This window comes from Lagopus leucura, unplaced genomic scaffold (genome assembly GCF_019238085.1).
Source record: "Lagopus leucura isolate 7727_CA_CO unplaced genomic scaffold, USGS_WTPT01 Super-Scaffold_100002, whole genome shotgun sequence".
Classification (NCBI taxonomy): Eukaryota; Metazoa; Chordata; class Aves; order Galliformes; family Phasianidae; genus Lagopus; species Lagopus leucura.
In genome coordinates, this window is record NW_024962263.1 from 1,818,924 (window position 1) to 1,832,808 (window position 13,885).

At 42.7% G+C, this 13,885-nt stretch overlaps 1 protein-coding gene across 7 annotated transcripts in view; it reads right to left on the reverse strand.

Annotated features, from left to right (window-relative positions):
- Window positions 1-13,885, reverse strand: part of NFATC1 (nuclear factor of activated T cells 1) — a 114,182-nt gene that overhangs the window by 45,227 nt on the left and 55,070 nt on the right. For all 7 annotated transcript variants that reach the window (XM_042869039.1, XM_042869042.1, XM_042869041.1 and 4 more), the window contains exons 7-8: window positions 3,447-3,502; window positions 1,861-1,993 (exon numbers count right to left, since the gene is read on the reverse strand). In XM_042869039.1, the coding sequence (XP_042724973.1) occupies window positions 1,861-1,993; window positions 3,447-3,502 (189 nt within the window). The remainder of the gene's footprint in view (window positions 1-1,860; window positions 1,994-3,446; window positions 3,503-13,885) is intronic.

Sequence of the window (13,885 nt, forward strand, 5' to 3'; positions counted from 1 at the left end):
GTTTGTCTCCTTCTTTCTTATAGCCCCCTTTATATCAAAAGGCTGCTTTTAGTTCCCCCAGAGCCTTCTTTTCTCCAAGGCAGAACAGACCCAGTTCTCTTAGCCTGTCCTCACAGGGGAGATGTTCCATCCCTTGGCTCGCTTTTGGGCCCTAGTGTGGATGCATTCCAACAGGTCTATGTCTTTCCTGTATTGATGACTCCACATGTGGACACAGAACTCCAGGTGAGGCCTCACCAGCACAGAGCAGAGGGGCAGGATCACCTCCCTCAACCTGCTGCTCACGCATCTTTTGATGCAAACCAGGGTACAGTTGGCTTTCTGGGCTGTGAGGGCATACGGCTGGCTCATGTCCAGCTTGCCATCCACCAGGACTCACAAGTCCTTTCCAACAGGGCTGTGCTCATCTCTTTTGTCCCCAGTTTACTGGTAGTGGGGATCAGTGCCTCAATCCAGGTGCCAGACCTTGCACTTGCATTTGTTGAACCCCATGAGATTCTCCTGAGCCCGCTGCTCAAGCCTGTCTGGGCCTCTCTAGATGGTGTCCTGCCCTTTGTGCATGACAGGTTGATGGCTGGACTTGATGATGTTTAGGTCTTTTCCAGGTGAGAAGCTTCTATGTATTTGAAATACTTATGATGGTAATCTGGGTAGCATCGCAATACCTTTTGGCCTTTGCAACAGATTTTAGTTGTTGAAAAGTGCCGTGCAATAGAATAACAACTCTTTTCAACTTAAGAAATGAGAAGTCTTTAAATATACACAGATGTACCCACTGAGGATGAAATTTGCATAAGTAGGCTGGTTCGGTGAAGCATAACTACTCAGCACGTATGCAATAAGCAGTCAGCTGCTCATGTCAGGTTTCTTGTATTCTTATTTTAAAGTCCTGATAAAAGTCTGGAGTGTACGAAAACTAACCAGATGAAATTCTAAATATGCATTTTATGGGATTTCATCTGCAAAAAGTTGGCAGGTCTCTTCAAGCCACGTGGCATGACCTAAGGATTGTTTTGTGGGAATTACTCTGACAGAGACTATTTTCATCGTCTACAAAAAGCAAAAACCCAATCATTTTTCTCACTCCACTCACTTCCAGAACAACAAAAACAAAACCATCACCCTTTTCTCAAAAAAAAGTGCTCTCAGATAAGAACCATTTCAAATTAAAAGAAATAATCTAAATTTGCTGTAATACAAGCCTACTTAGAATTCAGCTAGCATGAATATTTTATTGTCACTTTGTCGTTACCAATAAAATCTTCCAAAAATAAATTGGCATACTTGTTTCTAAACATTTCTGCATGAAGCATTTTTATAAAGCCCTCTGATCTCCATACACACTACACTTTTCATTGCTGCCCTAGGGTGGGACCAGTGCGTAGCACTACTTCTACCCTGAGAGAAACAGCCGTGTAAAAAATGACTTGATGAGGAATCCCCACACCACCTCCAGCCGAGCCCAACACTCTATGATGGTGTGATGCAAATTCAGATCTAGTACTCAAATCCAATGTACCATCTGGGGCCAAAAGTCAGACTGAAGGATGTCAGCATCCCAGCAGAAAACTCAGCAGGTTCATGATTTGTGGGTACACGTCAGTTTGTGCAGGAGCTTGTTAGCTCCAAAAAGCAGTAGATTCCTTCTTATACCAATAAAAAATAAAATAATCTGCAGAGGCCTCTTGGGCAGGCAGTAGAGAGAAAGGCAACCCTTGTGGTCTCTTCCTCACTCTTAATGTCACGTATGCCTGCAAGTTACTCAGGATACTAAAGAATAATCAGTGCCATGTATTTTTCTAAGCAACCCTTGTTATCTCTTATTTTTACTAATAGATAATAAGGAACATATTTTATTACCATTAGCAGGAAGATAGGTGAAAAGCTGGTACTGGCTTCTCTTTCTCTTTCCATTGCAGACATAGAAGTTGACCTGAACAGGGCTGGTAATTCTCTGATTGCGGAAAGGTGGTATCTCAACCACCAGTGAATTCTGCAAATACAAAGAAATCAGAAAGTCAGGGCGTGACCAAGGCAGATGAACTGTACAATAGAATTTATATGTTAAATCTGAGAAGACTGGTCTCCCAAGGAGAAGTGCACTCTCCCCGTGGAACTGGTGGGTTTCATGCACAGGGATTGCCTCCTGCTGCCCACAGTGTCCTTTTGAGGACAATGGCTACAGCGCCTTCCAGCTCTGAGCCATCCAGCATAAGCACCCAGCACTGGTGGGCTTACATCAGGCATCCTTGATATGGGGGTGAGATGCTGTGAAGGACTTGGCTTTAGACTGATCTGCACACTAAGGGGGCACAGGTGAGGTCAAGCAGTTCAAAATCACTTGAACAAAACATGACCCAAACAAGAGGGTTTTATAATTGGAAAAATGAAATAGCAGCATGGCTCAGGTCTTTACAGGTTCACTAGCCATCAGCTCTTTCCTTTACACTAAAATTTGGGCCCAAAATCAAGCTATGGTCTCTAATATGGCAGTAGAAAGAACAACCACTCAGCTGGCATAGCAGGCTGTCCTTAGTATATCCTGCTTCCTTTGAACGGAGAATTAGGACAGGGATACAATTATTCTTGTAAATATACTTGTAAATATACGAGTATTTACATTTTTCAAAATGAAATGTATCTGGAGTTTTTTTAACTAATACCTTGGGAAGTTTTAAGCATGCTAATTTCTGGGAGATCTTTCCAGAACATCTTGTTCTACACCAGGGAGCTCTGAAGATCATGCAGATGATCTTCCACTGTCATAAAACAAGTGCTCCAGCATGGGGCTGGGGAGACTTGGCTTCTAGGGCATCAGCTTCCACAAATGCACAGCATAATCTGCTGTGATCATCAAAACCTCTCTTGCACTTTGATGGAATAAAAGGGAATGGTAATCTTAACATTTGGCCTGTTTTCAGATGAGGTCTTTCAAATTGTGTGCCTGCCTGTCTCCAGTAGGTTCACAGCTAACAAACTATAGCATATTGCTACAGAAGTAAAATAGTTGCCATAATTCCCATTTATAGTCATGGCTGAATGAGCCACAGTTCTCCAACCCTGGGTTTGATCTCCTGTGAGAGGACTCAGATTTCGTCTGCTGAAGGTATAGGAAAGCCAGGGAAAATGATCAGAAATTGTTTTGGGAGCACAGAGGAGAACCAACCCAGCAAGACAGAAGATGAGCAGACAGGGCTGGCCCATCCTGGGCAATGAAAAAATATTTTCCAAATGGTCTCTTCTACTTTTGGGACAGCTTCCAGTAAAGGCTTTTTACTCCATGCTCCCATTAAAGAAAGATTTCCAGAAGGGGAGGCCCAAGTACTTGTTCTGTTTCAGTGGGGAGACACACTGCCAAAGCCTTGGAAATCCCTCTTTAGTAACAGTGCTAGAGAAGGCAATATATGTTTTTCATCTTGATGTTAAAATATTTAAGGCAGACTTACTGGCTTGCACATTTCTTTGTCAGTTTTGGCTTCCATTTCCCACACATGGTGACCATCTAAAAGACAAAAGAAAAAGATATCTAGTTCTGTCCTTTTTTTCTTCTCCCAAGCCTAAAAAAGAAGGACTTTTCAAAAGATCTCTTTGATGGAAGGGGCATTGCATATATGAAAAAAAGCTCTCAGAACACATAACCCAAGCTTTGCCCAACCAGGAAGCCATCTGGGTAACCCACTACAGAAGCCCATTTAGCATTCTCTTAGGAGCATACCATACTCTACAGTACAGCATACTGTGATGTGGGAAAGCCACTGAGATGTTGTTCTGTCACTAATTTGAACAGTATGTGAAACTTTTCTACAAGTTAGTTTCCCAAACATTTTGACAAAATTTCTGTTACCTGTAAGTTCTTTTGATCACTATCTATGCAGTCAGTCGTGTTCAACATTAATATTAAACAAAAATATAGCATTAGGAAAGCTCCTCAGCCATCCAGTACTACATTTTATTATAATCCTAGTCTGGCTTGACATATTTTTGCTGCTTGGAACAAACAGCAAGACAATGCACAGGGAGATGTAGCTTCTATGCAACATTTAGGTCCTGAAGAGGTCCACCCTATAGTTTGCCATAGCTGTTTTGAGTAGTGTGTTGGGTACTCTTAATTCAATGCATTCATATTTTCAAGCAAAAATGAATTTAAGCCACAACTATCAGTTTCTACTGAGTACCTGCCTATTGGAATAAATTGGTTTCATCTGGTCTCTTTTTCTGTGCTTGACACAGAAGTACTTGGTCAGTAGGAGGTTATTTCCTTCTCCCTTCTGGCTTCAAGATGCAACGGAGAAATTTGAAACAAACAAACAAACAAAAATGTAGGGTTTCCATCTGCAAACCTAGAAAAAAACACGTGTACAGAAGGCCACAAGCAGACTGCTGTCTAAGTTCAGCAGGAGGGACACATACAGCTTAACGAGTCCCACCACTGTCAGATGTCACTGGACTCAATGGAAAATCAGACTTTATGTTATCTCTTTCGTGCATTTATTGCAGCATCAGGACATACAAATGTAAATATTAGCTACTTTGAACTTCATCGCACAGATGTGGGCCTGCCTTTGTAAAGCAGCTCTCAGCAAGGTAGAAGAGTGAATGCACTTTCTCTTCTCTCTTCACTTTCATGGCCAGGATGGAGTTGACACATTTAGAACTGTCTGATTTATTACAAATGTCTGTAAATAGTATTTTTGTGTACAGCTGTCCTACTGTGAAAAGAATGTTGCTGAGGAACTAGCACTGGCGATTGTTTTCACATCCAAAACCGATTCTTTTTAACGTATGGAAAGAAGTGCAACGTGAAAGCTGCAACACAAATAGCACAGTGGATTGGCAGGTATTTCTGTAGGAAACAATTAACGGATCTAACCTTCATTTCTTCCTACATTTTAAACCATGACACTGGAAAAGGAATCCTTTTAATCGGCACTGCCACGTTTGGGCTGGGAAGAAAAGGCTCAGCCAAACTATGCTCAAATCTCCTTAGCAAAGGCTGTAGGAGAGCCAGCACTGAAGCAGAGCTCTCTGGAAGACGGGTGATCACAATTTATCCAACAGATGCTTCCCCCAAGCTGTCAGTAGAAAAACCTGACCAATATTCTGCAAGCTATGACATACCTGTTGGCTGGGAGTGGGCTCCTCTACCTCCCTCTCCCTCCCTACAGAGAGCCTGCAGCCCCTCACTTCCTCCCCACCCAGTTAATCAATCGGTTGGAAAGGCGACACAACAGAGACACTTATCACACATTCTGCAAAGGCTAGGAACTTTGGCTTTGTAAGGGTTTTTGTGTTGTTGGGTTGGTGTTTTTTTTTTCTTTCTTTCTTAAATCTAAGGTGTCCAGACTAGTAGTTAATGTGTTCCATTTACCTTCGTAAATGTATTACATTACTTCAGTCTTTTTGCAGTGTTTAATTTCTGCTTTGAGAGACGAATGATCTGATTCAGGTTTCTGGTTTTTATTTCCTGCCAGTACTTCAGTAAAATTCAAAATGACTCCAACTATCGCTAATCTTTCAATTACTTCATGCAGCAGTGCCTTTATGTGCTCTTGAAATTTTTATGATGACAAAGAGAGTTTGTTCAGAAATATTTTAAATGTTGTAAGCTAAACTATTAGGAAAATAAAAATCCAGAGCCGTGGTTTGTCTCTGGAAGCTAGTTAAGAACAATACAGCTTTTGCTCCAATAAATTCTCCTGAGACTGTGCAGATCATTGCTGCTTGACGACTGCAGGGAAGGTGAAGAGAGAGAAGGACTGGGGAATAGACAACTCATTAACAGCTAGTGACATTTCATTTAACAAAAACACACGGAGGAAAAATTGTTATGAAGCAGAGACTAAAAAAAAAGAAGAAGGAAAAAAAAAGACAATTCCTCATATTACGTCTGGTAAACCAAGAGGGAAATCTCAACGCCCACGGACTGGGATCAGCTCCAGGAGGGAAACCTTAGACCACTACGTCAACCTCTTACAGTAAACATGTTTTGCAGGTTTATACAGTTCAGCTGAAATTTTTTAAAAAGAGAAATTAATAGTGGCTCTGGAACGGTTTGTGGGAGCTCAAAGCACCAGGAAAATCTGCCTCCACCAGAGAAAACTGCATTGCCCCCAGTGCCACGTGTGCTGAGGACCCTCAGAGGCAGGCGGGATACCGTCTCCCATCAGTGTGCTTGAGGAGTGAGGACTGCTCAACCACAAAAGTTTCCATTGTACGCCTGCCACATCTGCAGCAGCCTGGTTCAGAGCCCAAGGCAACTCCCTCCTGGCTGCCGGCCAACCAAAGTACACCAGAGCAATTTATACCTTTCCAAAATGCAAATAATTCAAATTACAGACATAACACAAAGCTGAAGCAGACACATTTCAGGCATTCCCGTTAAAGTTTACTCTCTGGAATTACTGTACCCAAATGGGCAGTGGTTATATGGGGAAGGGGGAGGTAGAAGGAGGTAGAAGAGGAAGGAGAGGAGGAGGCAAGTAGGAAAAGAGAGAAGGGAGAAAAAGGCTTTTCCAAAGGTCTTATTTCATTCTCTCTCACTTTGCTATTTACTTTTACCAAGTAATAAGAAGTGTCTTCTCCAAACCAAATGTCTGGCTTTGTTTTGGTGTTTTAGGATTTATATTGCAATGTTTTCAACGGAAAGACTTCCCTTTATATAGCTAAAAAGTCAAGGTATTCTTTCGGGTTGGTTTGTTTGCTTGTTTGTTTAGGTTCTTTTCTTTGTTTGATTTACAGAAGGAAAGGAAAAACAAAACAGCTGCACACAGAATCACAGGGAAAAAGCCAGCAGAGAGCCCCTCTCCTGTGATGGCCAAAGCAACTGATTTGACAAACCAAGACTCCCACAGGGAGTTCCTGTGCTCATGCCATGGGCTTAGAGGATCTCTGAATCCCTCTTCTTCTGAAGAGGCAGCACAAGGAGTGCGGCACATGAAGCCCCATCTCACAAGAGCTCTCGGACTGTGCCCACCTGACCCGGGTTTGGCACAGAGCTGTGCTTCATTCACAGGTGGCCATCAGCACTGTTGGCAGCTGGAGACATTGAGTTTTGTCAGAACGCCTCGTGTTTAAAGACCCATCACTGCGCTGTGCTGGTATCTATAGCAGTCTCTGCTTTGGGCGTACTTCACCATGATTCATTTTTTTCAGCACTCAGAGCACCTGGGATTATGAATGATGAAATGCTGTGAACCTACCATGTTACTTGGGGTGGATTTTCAGCTCTGCAAAATACAAACATCCAATTTTGAAACGGAGCAGCTCAACGATGAATGGGTCTTTGTAGGCTGCTCTTATCAAGTGCCCACTCCAATGTTAAAGGAAACTGCGCAAAACTCCAGAAGTAAAAATACTCTAATTCATTAGGGAATTCCCTGCAGTATGAGTCACTGAACGGCTTCCCCACCACACCCAGCTAAAAGATTTCCACATAAAAATGCACTGTAGGAGCTTGTTTTAACACAGAAGCAGCATGAAAAAAGTAGTGTAAACTCAGACATAAAACCTAGCAGACTGCAACATATGTATGAGGGCTGCTCTGAAAGTAATGCCTTCTATTTTATTATGTTGGCCCGTAACGTCAGAGGCAGATCTTGGTGGTATGGTAGGAGAGACTGAACCTTCCCGCCAACATTCTGTTCTATTTTGTTGCTGTGTGACAGATGGCAGCAGAGGGGCAGTCTGACAAAATGACGCCTGACGTGGAAATGCGCATGGAGCAAAGATGTGTCATTGAATTCCTCCCTGCGTAAAAAAATGGCAGCCACTGATATTCATCAATGCTTGCTGAATGTTTTTGGGGATCAAACAGTGGATGTGAGCACAGTGAGGTGATGGGTGGTGTGTTTCAACAGTGGTGACAGCACCCTGAAAGACCACCCATGTTCCAGATGGCCACGCTCAGCTGTCACACCATGAAAAGAAGTGTCTCAATCAGCTCATCTGTGTGAATCATCAAATCATAGAATGGCCCAAGTTGAAAAGGACCTTGAAGATCATCTAGTTTCAACCCCCCTGCCATGAGCAGGGTCACCAACCACCAGACCAAGCTGTCCAGAACCACTAACCAGGCAACTGTGTGCAGAGCTAAATATTGACTTCAGTGTATTGCAAACAATGGTGTCAAGTGCTGGAATATCACAAAGTTTGCAAACGCTTACACAGGACCAGAAAGAACAGCATATGCGAGTTTGTCAGGAACTACTGAACCAGTATGAGGCTGAAAGTAACATTTTCCTGGATCACATTGTTACTGGTGATGAGATGTGGTGTCTCCACTGTGAGCTGGAATCAAAATATCAGTCCATGGAGTTGTGACATGTGATTTCCCCATGGAAGAAGAAGTCCAAGCCATCAGCAGGTGAAGTGATGTGCACTGTCTTTTGGAAAAGGGCTCTGACTGCTACATCATGACACTGACTAAGCTGAAGGCTCAATTTTCCACAATCATTCCAGAGAAGACGACAACCTTTCTCATGCAACATAACACCAGGCTCCATACCAGTTTGAAGACCATGGAGCACTCTGCCAATCGTGGCTGGACTGTCCTACCACACCCACCATATAATCCAGATTTGGCATCTTTTGACTTCCACCTGCTTTGACTTCCATCTGACTTCCATCAGATGGACTGCATGGGCATTTTCCAAGCAGTGACACCATCACAGCAGCTGTGAAACAGTGGGTCACCTCTGCTGGCACAGATTTTTATTATGCCATGCAGGCTCTTGTTTATCACTGGCAAAAATGCATAGCTAGTGCTGGTGATTAAGTTGAAAAACAGCATTTCGTAGGTGAAAATCCGCTCTGTCAAATAGTGTAACTGAGCTCTTTGTTGTAGTTTCCATGGAAATAAATAGGAGGCATTACTTTCAGAGCAACCTACAGTACATAGGTTCTTCAAAAACAGCCACACAGTCAAACAGCTGTAAAGATTTTTTCAAAGAAATCTTGTACTGTCTTCTACTTCTCACTGCCCATCAGTTTCCAAGGGTTTCCAAAACTGATTTACTTTCTTTTCTCTTACAGGGAACTGTAAGAATAGTGCCAGAGGTTTGCAAGCTCACAATAGTCAAGTCACCAGTATAACTTTCATCACAGGCTGAGAGATGACAGAAAGGGAAAACGACATACAAAACTGACACAAAACTCCAAGCCCGGAAACCTGGGAGCATGTAACATGCATATCTGGCAACTAATTATACCCTGGATCTATGAAATGGGCATAAAGGGAAAGTTCTGATGTATTTAAGCTATCTTTCTTTATTACAGTGGGTAAAAACAGTCTATACCCTTTAGCAGCACTGTGTTCATTTGAGATACAAGAAGAGTAGACATCACCGGGGAGTTCACTGCCTATCCACAGTGTACGTTTTATATTCTTTCAGCCTAAAGCTCAACAGTTTGATTGTGCTGGCTGGACTGTAAATCTGTATTTACATTCATATATTGCAAGCAAGACAGTGAAACTAACTCTATACTCCCAAAGGAATCCACTCCTTGATTAATGTGCTGTGAGACTACCCTAAACAATAGTGCCTATATTACATACCAGATTATTTTAACATGTTCAGAACAGGTAGGACACAGATGCAATGGAAAATGCTCTGCAAAGTCTGTCTACCTTTGTATTCAACTACATTAGCACATATTCAGCTCCTTTAGCACTGAAGGATTTGTAAAGTTTTAATTTGCTTGCCAACCCCTTCTTTCCTCAGATGTATACTCCTGGTTCTGACACTGCTGATCCGTGAGTATGTCCAGAAGGAAAGGATGGGCCTCCAGTGAGAAAAGAGGATGAAAACTAAGGTAAAGACCTGTCATTCAGACAGTCATTCAGCTTTGTGCAAAGATGCAATCAACTTCCACATGAGGCAGGTTAGGCCAGGTATGTGCTTGGGCTGAGGATTAGAGGCAAAGGCAGACACTCTGATTTTCATGGATTTTATTTCCCTCCTCCTTGCCAGGAAGATCCCAGTTACTTTTCTTACCTCTCCTCACAGCCTACTGTCTCACTACAGACACTGATCCCATAGTTTGGCTCCCTATCCAGAACCAGTCCGTGCAGCAAGGCTCATGCAGAACTTGCCTAATTGCAAAGCTGCTGTATATGTTTGTGTCCCCTTATAAGCATTTGCAGCATATGCATTTTGTGCATTCCTTCAGCTACACATTTTTGCAGTCTTGAACTTACATATAAATATTATGTATACTTGTGTGAGTCTGTCATGCGTGTGATGTTTTAAGTTCCTTTTTCTCTCTTTTTTACACTACAATTTAATTGCAATTTACATTACAATGAAAGTGTCATGCAGCAACCTGGTGATAAAAACGCAGTACAAACTGTACCTTACAGTGCACTGGTATCTGTGCCATACATGAACTTCCTATCTATCTGGTTCCTATCTATCCCCCCAGAAGTTGAGGGAATCACTTTGCCTAAACAGCACACTTCTTGTTGCTTTTGCCACAGTATGTCTAACAGACTTAATTATTCCAAGCTCAAGCGTTTTGAAAACAAGAGTAATTTTAGTCCAGGTAATTAAAAGGAGGCACTGTGCTGAAAACAGACTGATTAAGGCTCATTTTGAGCCAAAACCATCTGAAATGATCTGCCAGATCCTATTTTCAGTAGAATGGGGACTGGTTACACAATTTGTGCTCTCTGGCACCTCCCTCTATTTAAACTGATCTTAGTCTGAGGGTTTTATTTAAAAACTCTCACTAATTCCAGGTTTAATACACTCAACTTACCAGTAAAACTGCAGCTTGACATGCCTACAAAATTTCTCTAGAGCAAGCACAGAGAACCAAGCCTACCCACCCATCATCAATCCTGCATTCTCCCTTTGGTTACAGTTCTCTTATCTCCTTGTCTTCAGAATTTTATTTCCTCTGGGAACCTCTAGTAGTCAGAATTTGGGTCTCTGCAGCTAACAGTAAATAGAATAATCCTGGCCCATTTTCTTCAGTTTCATCTTCTGTCTTGTATTTTCTCAAAGACTTTCAAACTAAAAAACCTCACAGCCAGTTTCAACCAAATTCTTAATTTTCTCTCCAAGAACAACTGTTTTTTTCTACCTCTTCTGTGTTTGATGCCAACACCACCACTTGTACAGGCCATCAGATTTGAAGCTACCTTCCACTACTACATCCTTTTCATCTTGTCTCATTTGGACATTTGGTCCAAATGTTTTCAATTCTTCCTCCTTGTTTGTTTTTAAGACACAAGCTCTCCATTTTATCTATGTGGCCACAACTTCTCATTTTCCAGAGACACCCCGTTATCAAGACTTATCAAGACTTTGTTTAGCAGAGTTCAAACAGTACACTTCTGAATGGCATTTTCATTTTTCTATCTCACTGTCTCCATTGTGTCCCTTATCTGGTTTCTCCTGTTCAAAAAGACTAGGCTTAATCATAGACGTGTAATAACTGTGGAGAATTTGTGTTGCTGTAACGTGATGACGGGACAAGGTGTAGAGTGTCCAGTTTTGTTGTCGTGATGATATTACGTGTGAATCTATGATTCTGTTATTTAATATACATAATAATCCCTGATTATTTGTCTTGATATCAGCTTTCTTGCAACAAGGCATGCTTTGGAAATGTCTTAGCACTATTCCTCTCTAAATATCATTGTACTTCCACATTGCTCTTGAAGGTGTAATCTTCTTCCTTCAGCAGATCTAAAAGGACAGGCTATTCGTCTTCCATTTCTCTTCCCTTTTCTTTCTGTGATGTCTACTTCAGACATGAACCAACACTTAATGATCAACTGGGGGAGTAACAGCAGAGAATGAATTGTGCTTTAGCAGAAGATGCAGACAACCAGTGTTGGCTGTGGGGCACTACAGGGTTGACCCCTGTGGGAAAAGGCCAGTGGTTGCCACACGTGGAAACAGCCAATTCAAGCTTGGCTCTGCAGTGGACCCAATGTTGGTCAAAGCTGAGACAAACATCTGATGGCATCTCTGTGATGACATACTTAAGAAAGGGTAAAAAGCACTGTGCAGCAGCTTTGAGGAGCAAGAAAAATGCAAAAGAAATAATCCTACAGAGAGCAGGTCCAGAAAAGGAGAGGGAGGAAGTGCTCCCAGTGCCAGATCAGAGATTTCCCTGCTGTCCATGGAGAATACCATGCTGAAGCAGCTTGTACTATTGCAGCCCATGCAGAATGATGGCAGAGCAGATGCTCGCAACACAGGCTATGGATTTGCCCTGAAGGAAGCTGCAAGCCCAAGGAGAGCTCATGCAGACTCAGGCTCCTGGCAAGAGCTTCAGCCTGTGAATGGAAGTGCCCAGGCTGGAGCGGTCTTTTCTCGAAGGACTGTACACTGTAGAAAGGAACCATCTTAAAGAACTGCAGTTCATGACAAGTCCTGGAGCAGTTCATGAAGGACTGTCTTCTGTGAGAGGGACCCTATGCTGGAGGAAAGGGAAGTGTAAGGAGGAAGGAGCAGAAGAGATGAAGTATTATGTCTTGACAGCAACTCTCATTCCACATCCCTCTGAGCTGCTTAGGTGGGAAAGAGGTAAGAAGAGCCAGCAGAGAAGTTGAATATGGGTGATTTCCCTGTCTTTATCTTGACCCAAGATGTTTGTCATGTTTTCTCCCAGTCCTGCTGAAGAAGAGGAAGGAGGGAGCAGCACACTGGGAGCCTGGCAGCCAGCCAAGGTAAACACCCCTTTTCTCTCCTATCTTTGGGCACTGATTGCTTCAGTAGACTGTGGACTTGAAAGGCTGTGAAATCCTGTATATTTGGAGGGTACTGCTGGAACATTAATAACTAGCTGAAATCTTGTGCTAGTTATAAATGCTCATAGACAAAGCTTTGATTGAACAGATGCAGTTTGAAGCCACTCAGTTTGGCAACGGCACAAAACAATAAACTTCAACCATCCATAGTTTCTGTAGTAATTGAAAATTCACAGAATTGCTCAGACAAACTACTTTGAACTGGAGACTGGATGCTTATTCCTTGTTTCTCTGTTGTGCACAATAAGTATCCCTGACTGATTCATCTTGTTCTTAACTGCAAGAGCAACTCCCAGGATGAGGCTTGCTGCCGCTGATACCATCTCATGCATATGGCTGCTGTCCCACTCTATCTTTGCCATTCCCTATGCTAAACAGCCAGGAAAAACTGAAACGTGCTGACATTTCCTACAAGCTACATCATGGCGTCTGCGTGCGCGTGAAAGGGTTCCACCACCAAATGACTCTGCCATTTGATGATACTACTCACTCAAGGATATCTGTTTCTGAGCAACGGCCAGAAACCCCTTCAGCTATCAATACATCTCCAGGAAGCAGGTTCAAGTGACCTTCACATGAACTCCACGCTTCCAACTCATATGCCTTTGAAATTTCCAGTTTATCTAGTTTCCAGAATTTTTAACCTCGCTGCACATGAGTCAGAGCATAACTGCTCACTGCCAACTGGAACATGTGTCCCGAACTTGGAAAAACAGATAGATAGAGACCAAATTATGTATTATCTGTCCATCTGACTAGAGGGGAAAGGGAGTTTTGTCACTTGCTTATTTATTATGTGAGCTACAATATGATTACCAGTGGGAAACTTGACCCCTTTTTGGCCAGTTGCCCCCTAAACTGTGACTGCTACTGGCAATGGAAAGAGCAATGGAAAGATTGCTGAGAATGTAAGATCTTTTACCAAATGGAATTCTGCCAAGACTCAGGTCACCCGTCTCCCCATCACATCACATCACGTCAAAACAGACTCCAAGCCCTGAGCTCCAGAGTACAGCTGAGTCAAACCCCAAAGCCCACATGCTTCCCCAACGCATCCGTTCCATCCACATGCTACTCAAGTGTTTTGGAACATACGATTTTCCAGAACTTTCCGTAAGTTCTTTG